This window comes from Rhinatrema bivittatum, chromosome 5 (genome assembly GCF_901001135.1).
Source record: "Rhinatrema bivittatum chromosome 5, aRhiBiv1.1, whole genome shotgun sequence".
Taxonomy (NCBI): Eukaryota; Metazoa; Chordata; class Amphibia; order Gymnophiona; family Rhinatrematidae; genus Rhinatrema; species Rhinatrema bivittatum.
Genome location: NC_042619.1, coordinates 371,004,084 through 371,025,600, shown reverse-complemented (window position 1 = coordinate 371,025,600; position 21,517 = coordinate 371,004,084). Strand labels below are relative to the sequence as shown.

At 43.4% G+C, this 21,517-nt stretch overlaps 1 protein-coding gene across 1 annotated transcript in view; it reads right to left on the bottom strand.

The window, feature by feature from the left end:
* Positions 1 to 21,517, bottom strand: part of EIF5B (eukaryotic translation initiation factor 5B) — a 346,296-nt gene that overhangs the window by 245,088 nt on the left and 79,691 nt on the right. The window contains exons 2-3 of the mRNA XM_029604785.1: positions 17,797 to 17,922; positions 17,624 to 17,705 (exon numbers count right to left, since the gene is read on the bottom strand). Of these exons, the coding sequence (XP_029460645.1) occupies positions 17,624 to 17,705; positions 17,797 to 17,922 (208 nt within the window). The remainder of the gene's footprint in view (positions 1 to 17,623; positions 17,706 to 17,796; positions 17,923 to 21,517) is intronic.

Genomic DNA, 21,517 nt, shown 5'->3' with positions numbered 1-21,517 from the left:
ATAAAAGCAAGTTTGCTTACCGTAAACGGTGCTTTCCAGAGATAACTGTGAATGAGCCATGCTGATTGGGTGTGACATCTCCCAGCAACGCAGTTCAGAACCTTCTCCAATAGTAGAGCTTTCTGCTCTGCTCGTGTCGACATCAACGGATTACCTCAGTTGGTATGCAAGAGTATGGACTGTCCTTCCAAATTTGCAGAGACTGCCAGTGAGGTGGGCGGGTTCGCATGGCTCATTGACTCTGCTATCTATGGAAAACACCGTTTGCGGTAAGCAAACTTGCTTTTTTCCATCGCTAAGAGAGTGAAAGAGTCATGCCGATTTACGAGTCCCAAGCTGAGGGCTGCTGCTTTGAGAAAGACAAACAGGAAATCGCCAGAACGCTCACACTGTAACATGCAACCCAATCACCTAGGTGGCAGGCTCTACGCACTTAGTACTCTGGAGAAGACTGCTCTTCCAAATGAACTGTCCAACTCAGAGAGCTTGTCAAGACAGTAGTGTGCTGTGAAGGTATGAATTGATGACCACATTGCAGCTCTGCAGATGTCCATAACAGGAATGTCTCTTAAGTGTGCCAGAGAGGTTGTTGTGGCTCTTTTCTTATGTTCTTATGTTCTCTTATCTGGTGTTCTTTCATCTTACCAGGAAGAGGAGTGGAAGACATGGTGTGACAGTGTCGGATGCAGCTATTTAACCAATTAAACCACCACACCAAGATTGTTAGGATTATAGGAGATGAATAATTGTTGAGATTTCCTGTGAATTTGCATTCTTGCCTTGTAGTAGGGCAGAGCTCACATACAATCCTGTCTTCTCTCTATGTGAACTATGGAGTTTTGGAAAGTACGTCAGGAGAGAAATAGAGTTATTTAAATGAAAAACCAATACCACTTTTGGCATAAATTTAAGATGAGGCTGCAGTAGCACTGTCATGGAAGAACTGCAGATATGGTGGGAAATGGACCAAGGCTTGCAGTTCACTAATTCGACGGTTAGATGTAATCACCACCAGGAATAGTATTTTCCAAGTAAGGTACTTCAGTTCTGCCATTGCAAGGGGTTCCATCCCATGGAATTGGAGGCTTTTGTATTGTGGGCGAATGTGTAAGAGGCCCTTCATGAAGTGAGATATTAACGGATGAGTTGCAATGGAATTTCCCTCTACTGGTTGATGGTATGCTGCAATAGCACTCAGATGAACCCTAACCGATGAAGTCTGAAGACCTGTCTGAGGCAAGTGATATAGGTAGTTGAGTAGGAGATTTGGAGAACAATTAAATGGACTGAGTGATTTTTTCTGGCACCAAAGTATGTAACGGAACGATTTGAAGGAATAACAGCAACAAGTGGAGGGCTTTCGAGAAGAGAGGAGAATATCTTGAACAACAGTTGGCAGGTTCAAAGGAAAGACCTGGCGCTCAATCAATGATGATGAGAGAAGGGGTGCAGAAGAGTTTCCCCCTCTTGCATCAGAAATGTTGGTTGACAACCCAGTGGTCTGGGTGATTGTACTGACAACTGTATTAGATATGCGTACCATATCAGACTGGGTAATGAGAATCATCTTCACCCTGTTGTAGATGCACTTCTGTACCATGCGGGTTATCAGCGGTATTGGCGAAAAAGCATACAGAAGACCCTTGAACCATGAGAGGAGAAATGCATCTTGGGCTATTCTGTCCAGACAGAGGAGAGAGCAAAAGGTTTCCACCTTTGTGTTGTACTGGGTAGCAAATAGGTCTATGGAAGGTTTGCCCCACTTGATGAAGAGACTGTTGGCCACGTGTTGGTTGAGGGACCACTCATGTGGATGGAACACTCTGCTGAGTTTGTCAGCCTGTATGTTTGCTATTCCTGGAAGATATGTCACTTGTAGGTTTATGGCTCATTTGGTCACCCATTCCCATGTCAGAGTCACCTCTTTGTACAAGATCAGCAAACCTGATCCACCTTGCTTATTTATGTAAAACATCGCAACTTTGTTGTCTTTATGGACCATTATTGTTTTCCCTGTGAGGAAATGTTCGAATGCCACCAGAGCTGTGCGAATAGCTTTCAGCTCTAGGAGGTTGATCTGATAGGATGATTCTTCGGGGGACCATAACCCCTGGGTCTGATAATGAAGAAGGTATGCGCCCCAGTCTTTGGTGGAAGCAATTGCGGGAATAATCAATTGATGGGGGAAGAGGTTGAAGAGGAGATTTTGGTTGCAGCCACCAGTGTATGTCTCTTTTTATTGAAGCAGTTATCCATATCCTGGTTGATAATGACTGAGATACTCAAATCCATTGACTTTTTAGACCCCACTGTAACCTTTTCATATGCAGTCGGGTGAGAAGTATCATGTGGATTGCTGCTGCCAATGCAGCAAATGTGGCTCTGGATTTGCTTTTTAAGTGTAATGCCTGAAGCTGGAGGCGTTTCAATCTGTCCTTGGGCAGAAAAGTTCTCTCTTTAATGGAATCTATTTTTCCTCCTATAAATTGAAGGATCTAAGCTGGTTGGAGAATGGACTTCTCATAGTTGACTAGGAAGCCTAGCCCTTCGAGGCATCGAATGATGACTTGAAGGTCACTTTGAAGATCTTGTGGATCAGGTGAAACTATTAGCCAATTGTCCAGATATGGGGAAGATTCATAAGCCCTTACAGTGAAGGTGTGCCACTGCCACACACTTGGTGAAAATTCGCAGGGCCGAAGAAAGACCAAAAGGGAAGAACTTTTTATTGGTAATGTGCCTTGTCTATCTGGAAGCAAAGGTAGCACCAACAGGAACGGTGAATCGGGATATGCACATAGGCATCCTTGAGATCGAGAGAACACATCAAATCTCCCTGCTGAATAAAGGGGAGAATGGTCTTTTAAAGCTGTCGTTTTGAATTTCTCCCTCTTGAGTGCTCTGTTGAGTGGATAGAGGTCTAGTATTGGACAGAAATCCCCCATGCATTTGGGAATTAGGAAGTACTGGGAGTAAAATCCTGTATTGTGGCGAGAGAGTAGTATGGTCTGAATCGCCTTCTACGCTAGTAACTTGTTCGCTTCCTGTTGTAAGAGGGGAATTTGGCTGAGATGTCTTGTCGGCGGGAATAGTCAGGGTAAACGAGGGGGGACCTTGAATTAAAAGTGGTACCCCTGTTGGCTTATATTCAAAACCCATCTAATGGAAGTAATCTTGGCCCATGCTGCCCAATGATTGGAGAGCCTGCCCCCTACTGGGGTGACAGTTGCTGTGCTGGGTGATACTGGCTGTGGTGTGGCCTTCTTCAAAAACCCTGCTGATTTTTAGGGGTAGTTTGCTGAGAGGGCTTTTATTGCCTATGATCCCATGGGTGTGCTCTCTGTTTGTAGAATTTGTGGCTGAGGCTGTTGATAAATAGTATGTCTATATGCCTGTATGACTTCCGTGGATAGTATGTTTTTTTTGTACTGTGAGAACTGGCGTTTGAAAGAAGTGGGGGACTACATTGTTGTGTTTTGTTCTTTAATTTGTGCTACTGTTTCACGGAGCTTATCTTCAAAGAGGTTGTCTCCTAAACAAGTGAGATATGATTGAGCTTGTGTGTAACCAAGATGTTCTACGAGCCACTATTGCGGATGTTGAGTTCTGGAGGTAGTCTCAAATGATTCATAGACAGAGCAGAGGAGATGACAGACTCCTTTCTCAAGGCCCTTTAATGGTTGAGGAGTGATATGCTCGCCCATGTTGGAGCGCACAAAGGGTTTTGGGAGCCATAGGCATTCATGTATGTACTGCACCATATAAAATTGATGCTGCTGGATATGAGAGGTAAGCCTTGAGCTTTAAGATCTTTTTTGCAAAGTCATCTAATATCTTATTGTTCTTCCCTGGAGAGGTGGTGGAATGGAGCTTCAACTTTATTGCTCTCCTCATAGTTGACTCAACCACTGCTGAAGTATGAGGGAGGTGAACTGGCCCATAACACAGATTTTTTAAGGTGGTATTTCAGGTACAGCTTCCTAGCTACTGGCAAGTTGGAGTGAGGAGATTATGGAGGATTGGTTCCAATACAAAACGAGGAGGTAAAGCCTCTGGCTCAGAAGGAACATTTAGGATCCTTAAGAGCCCAAAAACATCTTTACAGGGGCCTGGGATCGCTCGGATCTCCACATTCAGAATCATTCCTATCTTCTCCACAAACTTAGGATATGTGAGATCTTCATGTGGGGAGGTATGCTCTGGAGGGTCCTCTGATTCATCAGAAGGGAGACCAGTAGAAGAGGTCTGAGACAACGAAGGTGATTGATATGGAGGAGGGGAATCTGGTCTCTCCACCTCCTCATCTTGATCAGGGGAAGCTTCTGGGGACTCCAGACTTCCCGAGCTTTGCCTTGGGGTATGCTGACTGGTTTGTGGAGAAACTGGTCCTTGGTGTAACTTGCAATGCTTTGAATTTGGGAAGTTAAAGTTTTGGAGGACTGACTTCTGGATGATGAGAAAAAAAAGAAGCCAGACAGAACACCCGAGATTTGTTGCATAAATTTCCTGGAGTTACATCTTGGTGATTTTCTGAAGCGGACATTGTGCAAAGTCAGATGAAGATAGAAAGGCGGCCCCGTACGTGGCTGCACAGCTGCTTTGTAAATATCGGGGACGGGAAAGTGAAGAGGTCTGAAAGCTAGTGGCTCCTTCACAACCTTCTTAGTTCTGGGATATAGTGGTTCCTGAAGTTAAGGGAAGGAAAATTGGTTCTTACCTGCTAATTTTCGTTCCTGTAATACCACAGATCAGTCCAGACCAGTGGGTTATGCATCCCTACCAGCAGATGGCGGCAGAAAACAAACTTTGAATCTGTGCCTATAATTGAGAATGCCACCTGCAGCCCTTCAGTATTAATCTGTACCCAAGCTTATACCAAGGAAATTTAACTTAGAGGGCAAACAAAACCCCAGCCTGGATACCCCAAAACAGAACTAGACCACTAAGGTCCTCAAAAAATGTTCAACAACTATACAAAGTAGCTTTAACGAACTTGGTTACTTAAACGTCAACACTTCTGAATGCAAGCCAGACACCAGAAAATCAGTCTTTCGGTATTACTACCAGGACGGGCCTCTGGACTGATCTGTGGTATTAGCAGGTAAGAACCAATTTTCCTTTCCTGAACATACCCAGATGAGGCCAGACCAGTAGGATGTACCAAAGCACCCCTAAACCGGGAAGGAACCCGAAAGACCCGCTCTCAGTACACTTTTGCTGAAAGTAGAAGTCTCAGGTGCCCGAACATCCAAATGGTAATGATTGGTGAAAGTATGAAGGGAGGACCACACTGCGGCCCTACAAACCTCTTGGGGAGAAACCAACTGGCACTCCACCCACGAAGATACCTGAGCTCTCGTAGAATGCGCCTTGAGGCCCAAAGGTACCAGACGACCCTTGATAACATAAGCCGCAGAAATAGCATCTTTCAACCATCGGGCTAAGGTAGTCTTAGACACTTTTTCACCTTTCTTGGATCCACTAAAAATCATAAGGAGATGATCTGAACGCCAGAAGGAATGAGTGACCTTAAGGTAACGCAAGAGGGCTCGCCTGACATCCAAAAGATGGAGATCTCTCCCCATTGTCTGGTCCTGAGACCACGCTGGAAATCCTGGTAATTCCACTGTCTGATTAACATGAAAGTCGGAAACTACTTTTGGTAAGAAGGAGGGAACTACATGCAAGGACACACTGTCATCATTGATTCGTAAAAATGAATCGCAACAAGAGAGCTTGGAGTTCTGAAATTCTCCTTTACGAGCAAATCGCCACCAGAAAAACTGTCTTTATTGTCAGAGCTCTTAGAGAAGCCCAATTCAAGGGTTCATAAAGGTCCTCACACAGAGCCCACAAGACCAAATTGAGACTCCATTCCAGACACAGTTTATGAAGAGGCTTCAAGTGTTTCACCCCTTTCAAAAAACGGATGACGTCAGTGTGAGAGGGCAAATTATCTCCCTGTACTTTACCCGAGACAGCCTAGGGCTGACGCTTGAACCCGAAGGGAGTTAAACACAAGGCCCTTGGATAATCCCTGCTGCAAAAAGGCCAAAATCTAAGGCACGGATGTGACAAGGGGATCCCAGCCTTGTTGATCACACCAGGACTCAAATACCTTCCAGACCCTGAAGTAGGCCATGGAAGTGGCAGGCCTTCTGGATTGAAGGGTAGAAATCACCTGCTCCGAATATCCCTTCATGCGCAAGCGGTGCCTCTCAAAAGTCAAACCGTGAGACAGAAGTGATCCTCCCGATCCAAAAAGATGGGACCTTGGTGCAGGAGATCCGGCAAATGACCTAGCGGAAGGGGTCCATCAAATGACAGATGCATAAGATCCGCGAACCATGGACAAAGTGGCAACTCCGGCGCTATGAGAATCACCAACCCAGGATGTGACCTATGAGCGGCCATGGTGAAAACACAGAGGAGAACTCCCGTGGGCCACAGATAAACCAGAGCATCCAGCCCTTCCGAGCCTCTTTCGAGTGTGCAACTGAAGAATCTCGTGGTCTTTGTGTTGACTGTTGAGGCCATGAGATCCAATTGAGGCATCCCCCACTGAGCACAATTTCGGTTCCATGCGTCCTGGGACAATGCCCATTCTCCTGGATCCAGCTGCTGATGACTTAAGAAGTCGGCCTGAACGTTGTCTACTCCTGCCACGTGAGAGGCCGCAATCCCCTGGTGATGGCTTTGCCCACATGAAAAGGAGCTGGGCTTCCCGAGCCACAGCCTGGCTCTTGGTGCCTCCCTGGCGATTGACATAAGCCACCATTGTCGCATTGTCCGAGAAGATCCTTACCATTCGTCCCTGGACCAGGGGGAGAAAATGTGCAAGAGCTCTGCGCACCGCCCTTGTCTAGAGGTGATTTATAGACCAGGTTCGTTCCATTACTGACCATAGGCCTTGAGCCGAATGACCCCGGCACACTGCTCCCCAGCCCATAAGGCTAGCATCCATTGTCACTACCACCCAATCCAAAACTTCGAGGGGCATGCCCTCTGTAGATTGGCTTTTATTAGCCACCACGCTAAGCTCGTTCTGGCTTCCTTCAACAGGGGCAATGGAATGTGGAACTGTTCTGACACTGGGTTCCAGCGGGACAACAGGGCCCTCTGAGTGGAAAGACATGAGCAAAGGCCCACGGGACCAGCTCCAAGGTCGATGCCATGGACCCTAGGACTTGCAAGTAGTCCCAGACCTTTGGAACTGGAAGGTAAAACAGTCGTTGAACTTGGCTCTGCAACTTGAACAACCGGTCTTGGGTTAGGGCCACTGTGAATTTCAGGGTATCGAAGTGTGCCCCCAGATATTCCAGCGACATGGACGGGTTTAGGTGACTCTTTGTCATGTTGATCACCCAACCTAAGGTCTCCAGGACCTGCATCACTCAGTGAATTGAACGTGAACACTCCTCCTCTGTCTTGGCATGGATAAGCCAGTCATCCAGGTATGGATGCACCAGAACTCAGTCTCTCCACAAGAATGCTGCTACAACAAACATGACCTTCGAGAAGGTGCGAGGAGCCGTGGCCAAACCAAATGGGAGAGCCCAGAACTGGAAATGATTTCTGAGCACCTTGAACCTGAGGAATCTTTGATGATCCTCTCGAATGGGAATGTGTATGTACGCCTCTGTGAGATCCAAGGATGCCAGGAATTCCTTTTTGCGTACTACGGCAATCACTGTGCACAGGGTCTCCATGCGAAACCTGGGAACACAAACTTCAGTTCACCTTTTGTAGGTCTAGAATGGAATGGAACGTGCCGTCTTTCTTTGGGACGACAAAGTAAATGGAGTAGCATCCGCGACCTTGCTCGCTCGGGGGCACTGGGACAATGGCTTCCAATGAGAGTAATCTTTGAAGTCTTTCCTGAACTGCCTCCCGTTTGTTTTTGAAAATGCAGCGCGACTCCAGAAAGGACTACTTGAGAGGCTGAGAAAATTCTAAGTCGTAGCATGACGAATAATTTCCAGAACCCACTTGTCGGAGGTGATCCTGACCCACTCCTCATAAAACCGGGACAACCTGCCCCCAACTGCCACACCTGAGGAGTGGGCAAGCCTGATCTCATTGGGCCGTCTTGCTAGTAGCGGCTCCTCTATTGGAACAATCTCTGGAGGAGCTGCTGGGTCCACGAAAGGAGCACTGATGGTTTGAAGACTACTTAGGACCAGAGGAGGAAGCCCCCTTCCCGGGCCGAAATCGGGAGCAAGGAGCGAAGGATCTTCTTGGGCCTTTCCTATCTTCTGGTAACCTGTATCCCTTGTTCTCCCCAAGGGACTTCATAAGCTGATCCAGATCCTCCCCGAAGAACAGCTTTCCCTTAAAGGGAAGGTTACACAATTGAGTCTTGGACGAGACGTCTGCTGACCAATTACAGAGCCAGAGGAGACGCCGCACAGATACCGCTGAAACCATACCTCGGGCAGTCGTGCGTACTAGGGTCGTACAAGGCATCCGCCACGTAGGCAATTCCCATCTCCAGATGAGCTGCTTGGACCGGGGACAAATAACCCGAGGACTATGGATCTTGTGGCTTCTAGACCCACCATAAACAGGCACATTGCATCATGAAATGCTAAGAGAAATTAGGAAAGCTAACCAAATTGGTAGTGTGGTAATAATGGGAGACTTCAATTACCCCAATATTGACTGGGTAAATGTATCATCGGGACACACTAGAGAGATAACATTCCTGGATGGAATAAATGATAGCTTTATGGAGCAATTGGTTCAGGAACCAACGAGAGAGGGAGCAATTTTAGATCTCAGTGGAGCACAGGATTTGGTGAGAGAGGTAACGGTGGTGGGGCCGCTTGACAATAGTGATCATAATATGATCAAATTTGAATTGACTGGAAGAGGAACAGTATTGCAAATCCACGGCTCTCGTGCTAAACTTTCAAAATGGAAACTTTGATAAAATGAGAAAAAATAAAAAACAACATTAAGAAAGGTGGAAAGAAGGCAAAACGATTACCGGCATGGTTAAAAAGGGAGGTGAAAGAAGCTATTTTAGCCAAAAGATCTTCATTCAAAAATTGGAAGAAGGATCCAACAGAAGAAAATAGGATAATGCATAAACATTGACAAGTTAAATGTAAGACATTGATAAGACAGGCTAAGAGAGAATTTGAAAAGAAGTTGGCCGTAGAGGCAAAAACTCACAGTAAAAACCTTTTTAAATAGGTTCTTTATTTCAACTTGTTCCAATGTATTCCGCCCCAGAGGCGACAGTTTCAGTTCCTTGTAAACCGGTGCAATATGTATATTATACAGGAACATCGGTATATAAAAATTTAAAATAAATAAATAAATATATCCGAAGCAGAAAGCCTGTGAGGGAGTCAGTTGGACCATTAGATGATCGAGGGGTTAAAGGGGCACTTAGAGAAGATAAGGCCATCGTGGAAAGATTAAATGATTTCTTTGCTTCGGTGTTTACTGAAAAGGATGTCGGGGAGGTACCCGTACTAGAGAAGGTTTTCATGGGTAATGATTCAGATAGACTGAATCAAATCACAGTGAACCTAGAAAATGTGGTAGACCTGATTGAAAACTGAAGAGTAGTAAATCACCTGGACCGGATGGTATACACCCCAGAGTTCTGAAGGAACTAAAAAATGAAATTTCAGACCTATTAGTAAAAATTTGTAACCTATCATTAAAATCATCCATTGTACCTGAAGACTGGAGGATAGCTAATGTAACCCCAATATTTAAAAAGGGCTCCAGGGGCAATCCAGGAAACTACAGACCAGTTAGCCTGACGTCAGTGCCAGGAAAAATAGTGGAAAGTGTTCTAAACATCAAAATCACAGAACATATAGAAAGACATGGTTTAATGGAACAAAGTCAGCATGGCTTTACCCAAGGCAAGTCTTGCCTCACAAATCTGCTTCACTTTTTTGAAGGAGTTAATAAACATGTGGATAAAGGTGAACCGGTAGATGTAGTATACTTGGATTTTCAGAAGGCGTTTGACAAAGTTCCACATGAGAGGCTTCTAGGAAAAGTAAAAAGTCATGGGATAGGTGGCAATGTCCTTTCGTGGATTGCAAACTGGCTAAAAGACAGGAAACAGAGAGTAGGATTAAATGGACAATTTCCTCAGTGGAAGGGAGTGGGCAGTGGAGTGCCTCAGGGATCTGTATTGGGACCCTTACTTTTCAATATATTTATAAATGATCTGGAAAGAAATAAGACGAGTGAGAATCAAATTTGCAGATGATACAAAATTGTTCAGAGTAGTTAAATCACAAGCAGATTGTGATAAATTGCTGGAAGCCCTTGCGAGACTGGAAAATTGGGCATCAAAATGGCAGATGAAATTTAATGTGGATAAGTGCAAGGTGATGCATATAGGAAAAAATAACCCATGCTATAGTTACACATTAGGTTAGGTTAGGTTAGGTTCCATATTAGGTGCTACAACCCAAGAAAGATCTAGGCGTCATAGTGGATAACACATTGAAATAGTCGGTTCAGTGTGCTGCGGCAGTCAAAAAAGCAAACAGAATGTTGGGAATTTTTAGAAAGGGAATGGTGAATAAAACGGAAAATGTCATAATGCCTCTATCGCTCCATGGTGAGACTGCACCTTGAATACAGTGTACAATTCTGGTCGCCGCATCTCAAAAAAGATATAATTGCAATGGAGAAGGTACAGAGAAGGGCTACCAAAATGATAAGGGGAATGGAACAGCTCCCCTATGAGGAAAGACTAAAGAGGTTAGGACTTTTCAGCTTGGAGAAGAGACGGCTGAGGGGAGATATGATAGAGGTGTTTCAAATCATGAGAGGTCTAGAACAGGTAGATGTGAATCGGTTATTTACTCTTTCAGATAATAGAAAGACTAGGGGGCACTCTAGGAAGTTAGCATGTGGCATATTTAAAACTAATCTGAGAAAGTTCTTTTTTACTCAACGCACAATTAAACCCTGGCATTTGTTGCCAGAGGATGTGGTTAGTGCGGATAGTATAGCTGTGTTTAAAAAAAGGATTGGATAAGTTCTTGGAGAAGTCCATTACCTGCTATTAAGTTGACTTAGAAAATAGCCACTGCTATTACTAGCAACGGTAACATGGAATATAGTTTTTGGGTACTTGCCAGGTTCTTATGGCCTGGATTGGCCACTGTTGGAAACAGGATGCTGGGCTTGATGGACCCTTGGTCTGACCCAGTATGGCATATTCTTATGTAATTATGCTCGCACAGACGGCTGCACGAAGACCCAAGGAAGAGACCTCAAACATATGTTTGAGCTGCATTTCAAGCTTTTGATCCTGAACGTCTTTGAGAGCAGCCATCCTTGTAACTGAATTGTGGTCTTTCTGGTGACCGCAGAAACTGCCGCATCCACCTTGGGCATCTTAAGACAAATCTAGATGCTCCTCCGACAGCGGATACAGTTTAGTCACCGCCCTCCTTACCTTGAGGCCAGAGTCCGGAAAATCCCACTCCCGGTTAATGAGTTTTTGTATTTTCTTTCGAATGGGGAAGGAACTGGGAGGCTCCCAAAGACCATCAAGGGCCGGGTTCACCCCTTCATTGTAAGACTCCTCCTGAGACGCTTTGACCCCCAGTTCCTCCAGAACTTGGGGGCTAAGCGGGCGGAGCTCTTCTTTTTTGAAAAGCCAAACCACCCGATGGTGATCACCCTCTGGGATAGATTCCAAAAAGGGTTGATCATCCTTAGGCTGATCCGGATCTGGGAAATAATCCGCATCCCCTTCCGGATCTGCTCCTGGAGAGGAAGAGCCCTCACCCTGAGGGTCATCAGAATCCCCCGGATCTTCCTGATTCCCTTCCTCAGAGACCACTCTGGGCTGCTTGGCATGAACGAGAGGAGCCCTCCAGGACACCCCGGGGCCATTTGGAGGGATTGGTAGGAATATCCTTAGGACACCTGCAAAACTTCTTCCTAGCCAGGAAGACTTCATGCATAAGTAGGATAAATTCAGAAGAAAACCCCTTAGACAGGAAAGAATCTCCCTCACGATCACTGCTAGTTGAGTTAGTATCCTTCTCAAGTTCGTGCCCCTGCTCCCGCACCGCAGGAGAAAGAGGGGTCAGGTCGTGAAGTGTAACCTTAACAGGCTGCCCTCTCTGGGGACTTTAGCATCCAAACCAGGGTTCAGTGAATGGGCAGATTTCTTATCCCGTTTGCCCTTAGACAATAAGTCCTCCCCTCCCTGAGCACAACCCGTGCAGAGAGAAAGGAAGTTGAGTGGGACTGCCCCTGAGCCGCAGGCTGCACAAGCCCCCCCACTGTCGGTAAATCAGACATTGTAAGGTGTTCTGGCGGTAGAAAAAGGAAAGAAAAAAAATTAATTTTTTTTTTGTCAGGGGGCCTCCCTGGTCCTAAAGCCAGCAAAACGCCAAAAAATGGCATGCTAACAAATCGCCACTGCCGCACGGGAAGCCAAGACAGGCTGAAAGAAATTTTTTGAAAAGGAAAAATGGCGCACGCATCAGGCACCACGAAAGCAACTGGCGTCTGACCTAGACTGCTTCCCTCCCGGGTAAGGGTCAGACCTCCCAGCTGCGGTACTCGGGACTCCCACTCCCCCAGAGGCCCTTACTGTCTCTGCCTGGCTGGTGGCAGCCCTGTCAGGCAAGCCGATTAACTGACACAGCAGCTGCGCTCAGAAGCAGAGGGGAAAAAAAAAATAAACCAAATTACTACTTTTTTCTTTTTTAAACAAATAAACTTTAATAAAGAAAGGTAAAAGAAAAAAAAAACCCTTAAAGGGATACTTCCCTGAGCTGGCAGCTGTCACAAGGAGGGGACCTCGAGGCTGAAGAGGGAGCCAGTCCCCTGGCTATCAGGGGCCTCGGAAGTAGCAAGCTAGCACAGCCAGGGGTATCCAACCCCCCGATCACCCAGCTCAACCCAGGGGATGGGGTCTGAGAAACTAAGACCTAGCGACCCTAAGAAGCAGAAAAAAATTCTCTGAACGCCCAAACCAACAGGACTGCAGGTATGCACCTCTACCATCTGCTGGCAGCAGAGAAATACTGAAGAGCTGCAGTTGGCATTCTCAGTTATAGGCACAGATTCAAAGTTTGCTCTCTGTCACCATCTGATGGTAGGGATGCATAACCCACTGGTCTGGACTGATCTGGGTATAGTCAGGAACTTCATGTCTTCTTCTGGATTCATGTGATAAGCCAGAATACTCCAGCTGACTATGATGAGAAGATCCCGAGGAGATAACAGAAGGAAATCTGGCCCGTGGGAACCAAGACCTAGGCATAAAAGACTGTAGACTGGGCTCCACATCTACCACTATCTCTAGGTCATGGGACGTTTGGTCCCTAGAAGCACTATGGAGATCTCTGGGTATTTCCCTCTGTTGGTGGTCAAGAAAAGACTGGAAATAGTGGTAGGTCTTGTGGAAAGTCTTGATGGTCAAGATTTTCTCGGGGAGGCTTTAGAAATCTTGAATGCTTTATTGGAAGCTGTTTAGCTTCATGTGGATTGAGTTTGCGTGGCTTCTTTGTGTCGTGTTTGTGCTTAGTATGATGCTTTGCATCATGGGTCGATGCAGACGCATCATGGGTTGATGCAACCTTCTCCGTGGACGATGTAGGCGTTCCGCATGACGCTACTATTTCATGGGATGGTGCAAATGCCTCGCGTCAAGGTGAGTTGATGAATCGTTGGCCTGCGTTGCAGGCCCACTTTAGCCTGTTCCTCAGCAAAGTGCATCGAACTGGTCGGCTTCACCGGTGCGGGATGCATCGCTGAAACACTGGCCTTTGTATTTTTGGGCCTGGTTTCAGGTGCTTTGTGATATTTTCTCTTTTTTTGTTGAGCTGTTGGGTCCTCAGAGGATGCCCTCTTTCGGGTATCTCTTGGAGCTTGCGGCTTTGGACCCAGTGAGGATTGGGTTGAGTGCCATGGAAAGGGCGCATAGCTGCCTGAATGTGAGGAGCCCATCTCGCCACAAAGTCTGGTGATTTTTTTCAGCCCTTTGTCTCCAGGCCCAGGGGGGACATGCGTCCGCAGTCCCTGCAGGAGGCCTGGTTGTGCTCCAGACTTGGGCATAGATAATAATTATGTCCATCCATGGCAGATACGATATGCCCACAGGAGCAATATTTAAAACCTGGGGCCTTCTTTGCTGACATTTTGAATAAATTTAAAAAAAAAAAAAACCACAGACAGAGGAGGAGAAAAATTTGTGTCTGCGTGCAATGAGGAAAAAAACAACTGAAGTAAACCATCGATGATAACTGAGGTACTTGTGTGGGAACACCCGCGCATGGGCAGAGCAGAAAGCTCTGCTATTGGAAAAGGTTCCGAATCGTGCCCAATCACACCCAATCAACATGGCTCTTTCACTCGCTTATCATCGGAAAAATGTACATCTGTTATTTACTCTTTCAAAAAATACAAAGACTAGGGGACACTCCATGCAGTTAGTAAGTAGCACATTCAAAACAAACTGGAGAAAATTCTTTCACTCAACACATCATTAAGCTCTCGAATTCACTGCTGGAGGATGTGGTTAAGAAGGTTAGCATAGCTGGGTTTAAAAGAGTTTTGGACAAGTTCCTGAAGGAGAAGTCAGACTTGGGGAATAGCCACTACTTATCACTGTACAATAGCATCATGGGATCTATTTACTGTTTGGGATCTTGCCAAGTGCTTGAAACCTGGATTGGCCATTGTTGAAAACAGGATACTGGGCTTGATGGACCCTCAGGTCTGACTTAGCATGGTAGAGAGATAATGAAGATGGTGGGTGGATTGAGAGTGAGTGAGACTGCTGCGCAGGGTTGAGGAAAACTGGAGATAGGGCAGGAATGACGAACTGGCTAATGGGATTGGGGTATAGGCAGGGGAAGCTGGAGGGGACTTGAGCCATAGCAATAGGTAAAGCAAAGAGGCAGCCATCAAAGGAGTGCCAGCATGCTGCTGATAGTAAATTAGCTTTCACCACTTCCTGCATATGTGCTAAGTTTTTTTTCCCATTCATAGAAACAGAATGAGAAAAAGTAAATCAGGTCCTAAAAAAGCTGTGGTGTTAGAGATGGTGTATTTCATTTATGCAGATGACATACAACTTTATATTCCTTGTACGAGCGGGTCCCTTCCTGTATTGTTCTTTCAATACTTTATGACTGATATTAGGTGGTTTTGTGAAAATTACTTAGCTTTGAATGCAGCTAAAACTTCCTTACTATGAATAGGCAAAATGCCATTACCTGATAATGACTTTGTCCTTTGATGGAAGTTACTACAGAAGCACAAAATCTGGGAATTGATTCAAAATTGACTTTGTGCCACAGAGTAAGCAAGTGGTGAAAAGGGCATTTTATAAATTAAAGATGTTGAGGCCTTTAAAACCACTAATGACCCCAAGTCTTTTTCGATCAGTTTTACAATTAATTTTATTTGGGCAATTATAATATTGCAATAGTCTTTAAACCAGCCTACCAAAAAAAATCATATGCGCACACTACAATTATTATAGCATGCAGCGGTTGTACTACTATATATGCCTTAATTTGCCATACGTTGTATTACTATATATGCCCTAATCTTCTTGACAAGCTGTCAACCCATACTGTTCTAAACTGCTAGTTTTAAGCTGTTGATTTATGCCTTGATCCCTTGACTTCTGTCAGCCCCTTTTGGTACTAAATTACTAATCTTAAGTTGCAAATTTTAAGTTGTTCTCAATTCAGTTCACAGTTCTCTGTAAAGCCCATTTGCTAAGTTTTTTGTTATGTGTAAACCGATGTGATGTTCTTCTACGAATGTCAGTCTATAAAAATGTTCAAATAAAGGAATTAGTTGTATGGGTCATATTACTCCAGTGCTTATAGATCTACACTGGTTACCAATTAAATTGAGAGCGCAGTTTAAAATTCTTGTAATTTTTTTTTTTTAATTGAATACTGCAAAGCCTCTCCAGTAGAATACGAAGTTCTATCCTAAATTCTTTATAGGAGAAAATAGTTATCACACCAGACTCTAGCCAAACATTAGGGTTATTATTTATTTTATTTAAAATATTTTCTATACCGGTATTTGGATACCACCATCATATCAGTTTACAATGTAAAAAAGTTAAAATAAACATAGGTAATCATTGTCTACTCCTTGACACACTGTACACGACTGCTGTATATTGGTTTACTTTTACTGTATCCTCTGGTGGTTCTTCTTCCACTGCTATTTCACTATCAGTCTGTGTGCCTCAAGGCTCTTTCCTGGGCCCTTTCCTCTCTATACGTCTTCCCCTGATGGTCTAATCTTCTCCCATCGTTTTCAGTACCACTTGTATGCCGATTACTCCCAGATCTACTTCTCTATTTAAGAAATTTCACCACAAATCCAGTCCCAAATTTCAGCTTGCTTCTTTGACATGTCCCACCACCACTTTAAATTTGCATGGGCAAAACTGATCTTCTTGTTTCCTGCCACGCAACACTTGTTTTTCTATCTTTCTGGATGGTACTCTCATTCTCCTGCTTCCATTGGCCTGTCATCTTGAGGTTATTTTTCAAGCTATTGTCTACTTTATACACATCCAAAACATTGTTAAAGCATGTTTCTTTCTTCATAACAGTGGGTCCTAAACCTGTCCTAGGAGATCCCCAAGCCAGTCAGGTTTTCAAGATATCTAAAATGAAAATACATGAGATGGAAGCAATGCATGCAAATCTATGCATTCAAATTTATCTCATGCACATTCATTCATTTTGGATATCCTGAAAGTCTCCAGGACACGTCTGAGAACCACTACCCTATCATCACTAAAATCCATCCTTTCTGAGTATGCTACCAAAATGCTCATCTATTCTTTTCTCCCACTTATATTATTGAAATATGTTCTTCTCGAGCCTCCCAGTGAATTGTCTTCTCCACTACAATCTATTCAAAAGTTGGCTTCACGACTAATCTTTCGTTAATATTGTTATGACCATGTACCCCCCCTCTTCTGAAGTCACTACTTTGACTCCCTCTCCACTTCATATACAGTTAAAGCTTCTGACTCACCAATAAATGCATTCACTCTGCAGCTCATTACTTCTCTCACACCCTTCCTTGTGAACTCTGTTCATTAAGCAAGTTGCTCTGATTTGTGGCTGCCTCCTCCACTACCAACCCCTGATTCTAGGCTTTCCACCTTGTGCGCTATATACCTGAAATGCTTACTGAATTACTGTGGCATGCTCCTTCTCTGGCTATATTCAAATCTATTTTAAAAACCTCAGCTTTTAGAAGCTGCTTTTAAATCCTAACCACTTCTCCACAATAGACAGACTTCCCAAAGACTCATTTGTCATTTATGTTTATCTCAACTAGATTGTAAGCAACGAGGAGCAGGGACTGTCTCTAATGTGTATCTGTACAGCACTGCATATGTTTAGTAGTGCTTTAGAAATGGTAAATAATAATCGTAATAATAATAATAGTAGTAGCAGCAATAGTAGCAGCAGCAGTAGCAGCAGTAGTAGCAGCAACATGCACAATAAAGATTAAGGAGAACAATTTTCATACATTTCCCCATTAAATGTATTGCAATCAAATTAATGAAATCCAATATTAACACTGTCTTTTATAACCTTCAAACTCTCTACCACATTTTTACCTTTGCTGCAGATTCCTTGTTGCCCTGTCCTCCTTGTGTTTCTAAAGACAGTTCTTCTAGTTCCTTCAGAATATCATCTTCACTGCAATGAGAAATTGCCCCTTTTACAGAGTCACTTGAACAAAACATGAACACAAATATGCATAAAATAAAGCATTAAAGAGTGTATTTACTCAAAGTCCTGCTTCTTCTTATCTTTCTTTTTCTTGCCTTTAGATTTCTGAGCGTCTTGCTCCTTGGCAGCACCAGCGCCCTCTATTTCTGCAGCAAGGGCATCCAGATCAATATCATCCTTGGCACTAAAATAAAAGAATGGAAATGCACATTATTTCCAAATTTCTGTACTTAAAAAGATACTAATAGTTTTGTTAGCTGTCTTAATATAAAATCAGAAAACCTTTATAAATGTGGAGAAACTTGTGAATTAAGCACAATATATGAAAGTAGCAATACATATATTGTAAAATATTATAAAAAAACACAGTAATCATGGTCTGGATCACATATTTAAACCACCCACTGGTCAAAGGATATTCTGTTCAGATTTCTACCAAAGAGGAAGCACTACAGCGCTTGCCAGATAAATTGCGGCAGTGGGCTTAGATTCTGTTGAATTATATATTACATCTACTACATGAGGCAAGGTTCCAAGTACGATTCTACAAGCCAACGATGAGACTCCTGATAACTTCTGCGAACCATGATTTGCTGAAAATGCCAAGAACTGTCTACAGCTTCTGCATGGGCAGACACTGCAAGGCCACTCTCCTTTTATTCTCCTGTTTTTCCAAAACAATTGCAAATATATCCTTGCAAAACCACAACTCCTACTACCTGGAAAGTCACAGCGACTGTCCAGAGTACATACAATATGATCTATGATTGACAGATAGCTGCTGCCAAGAAGGTATAAGAAATGAGACAGAAAGAACTTCACAGTCATCATCATGAAGAAATTTTATGCACAGATTAATCTGACCTCCCTGACCCATCTGATCTCCAAGCAGTAGTTTGGGCCAACTGTCATTACACTTGCAAAGCTAATTAAGCAGAACCTTATTCTGTTAAATTCTCTGATATCCCAAGTACATGTAAGTATCTAAATTTCTGTACACATACAGCCGAATTTTAAATCGTCCACGCACACAGATACAGTCACTTATGTGCGTGGCCAGGCCCTGCGCGCATCGCATGCATTTTCAAAAGGCAGCGTAAGTGACAATACGCGCATAATTGCTGGGCCCTGAAAAGGGGCGAACCAAGGGGCATGGTCTGGGCTGGGAGGGGCGGGACAGAGGCCGACCGGGACAGCAGACATTAGCCTCTGTCCCAGGGAAGCATGCGCTGGTAGTCGGCCGGCGTGAACAAACTACTTCTGCTCCAGGGGAGCAGTAAGTAGTGAAACAAAACAATTGTAAGTTTTTGGGATGGATTAAGGGGGTGGGGAGAAGAAGGGAAGAGGGCGGGGGTTTAGGTAGGGAAGTTCCCTCCCAGTCCGCTCCTTAACTGGAGCGGACTGGGACGGAACGGGGAAAGGCCCGATTTTGTCACTGCGCATAATCTACTAAAATCCTCCCCTGCGCACACTGCTTTTAAAATCCGGCGCACATGTGCGCACGGATCATGGATTTTAACACATGTGCATGCCCGTGTGCACATTATAAAATTGGTGTGCGCACACACGTTATAAAATCTACCCCATACTGTATATGCTATAATCTGATTGGTACTGTAATTGCAGTAAAGAGATGACTCTCTGCTCTACAAGAATTATTTGGTTTTATTACTCCTTATTTCTGGCAGTTACTCTTCTTATTGCCAATTCCTCTTACAAATTGGCAACAGGATGTGTGAAATATCTGCTCTGATGATCAAACCACTCTGGGGATAGGAAAATACCTTTAGTACCTGAATGTAATCAACTAATGTGCTGAAAAGCAGAAAATAAATCAAAGAAATAAAAACCAATAAAGAAATAAAACTGCTCTCATATCAAAAACATATCCTGAGAGATAAGTCACGGTCAGTGATAAACAGAGCAACACTAAACATTTCATTTTCATTTCATAAAATGTATTAATCGCCTAACACTGAGAGGCCTAGGCGATATACATGATAAACATACATAATAATAATAAAAACAAAAACATAAATATTACACTCATGTATATAGGTTTCATAGAAACCATATCAAATTATTCCAATCTAACATTAGGGACTTATCCCTATAAAAATTCACTAAATGACATACCTGAAGTAGATCTAACAGGAAGATTTAACAATTAACACTCCATGGGTTCACAATAATATTGTAAAACATTCACATTGTAATTATACAATATTAAATGCACGGGTAAGCAAATAGCTCTTAAATGCCATCTTAAATTTTTTAACATCTTCCAGCACACGGATTTCAAAAGGGATGATGTTCCATTGAACTGGAGCCGCGATGGAAAAAGAAGTTTCTCTAGTATTAAAGAGTCGTGCCTGTCGGACTGTAGGAATTTCTAATAAATTCAATTGTGAAGATCTTAGGGATCTGACAGGTTTGTAAATTCGTAAAAGTGCATTAAACCAAACAGTTGACTCAGAAACACATAGTTTAAACACTATCATACCTATCTTGAATATTATGCGCTCATGAACAGGTAGCCAATTAAGTTCAGCTAAAACAGGAGAAATCCTATCAGAACGTTTCGAAAAAGAAACAACTCTAGCAGCTGAATTCAGAATCAATTGGATCGAATGAATTACAGTCTTAGGTAAGCCAATATATAGGCCATTACAGTAGTCAATATGTGGAAATATTATAGCTCACACTACCATCAGAAAATCAGAGTCATACAACAAATGTCGTAAACCTATTAGAAGTCGAAGTTTAAAGAAACCTGATCTGATCAATGATCTAATCTGAGGTTTAAATGACAGAGTAGAGTCAAGCAGAATCCCCAAGCTCTTGATAGGGTTGAGAAGAGAAAAAGACAGACCATCTATTGTAATAGTATCATGTAAAGGTATAGCAAGAGGTCTATGAATTAGAAGCATAGTGGTCTTACTGGTGTTTAATAACAACTTGTTCTGTTTGAGCCAACGATTAATAGTATTCATACATAATGATAGTAAATCAACTGTGGAGGACCAAGAGTTCTGAACTTTTATATAAAACTGTATGTCATCTGCATAGATCTTAAATCCGTCGGAAATGATGGACAACAACTTAGCTATAGGAGCAAGATAAACATTAAATAACATCACAGAGAGGGCAGAGCCCTGAGGTACGCCCGATCTCATTTGTTGTGGAGAGTAGCGTGAATTATTAAATTTGAAGACTTGGGAGCGATCTGAAAGATAGCTCTCAAACCAAGCCAACACTGTTCCTGAAATACCGCATTCCTGCAAACGAAATAGCAAGATTTGATGATCAATCGAATCGAAGCAGCAGTAATATCGAGCGAAACTAGAATAAACTGTTGCCCACTATCTAGATTTCGTTTAATAGAGTCGACTAGTGATATCAAGAGCAATTCAGTACAGAGTCCTCGACGAAAACCAAATTGATGAGGACTTAAGATTTCGTTCTTCTCCAAAAAGTTAGTTAGTTGAACTAGAACAATGCCTTCGATTACCTTAGCTGCAAGGGGAAGCGATGAGATCGGTCGATAATTTGCTAAAATGCCAGGGTCTAGAGAAGATCTTTTTAAAAGAGGCTTAACTATGGCAGATTTTAACATAGTAGGCAGAATCCCAGTACTAAGTGAATGATTTATCACCTTCACAAAGGAAGCTTTCATGAGCTCAGAAATGTCTTTAAAGGTTAAAGTTGAGATGTTCAAAATAGGACACATTGTATTATTAAGATCTCTAATGGTATTAGTGACTTCAATTGAAGATGTC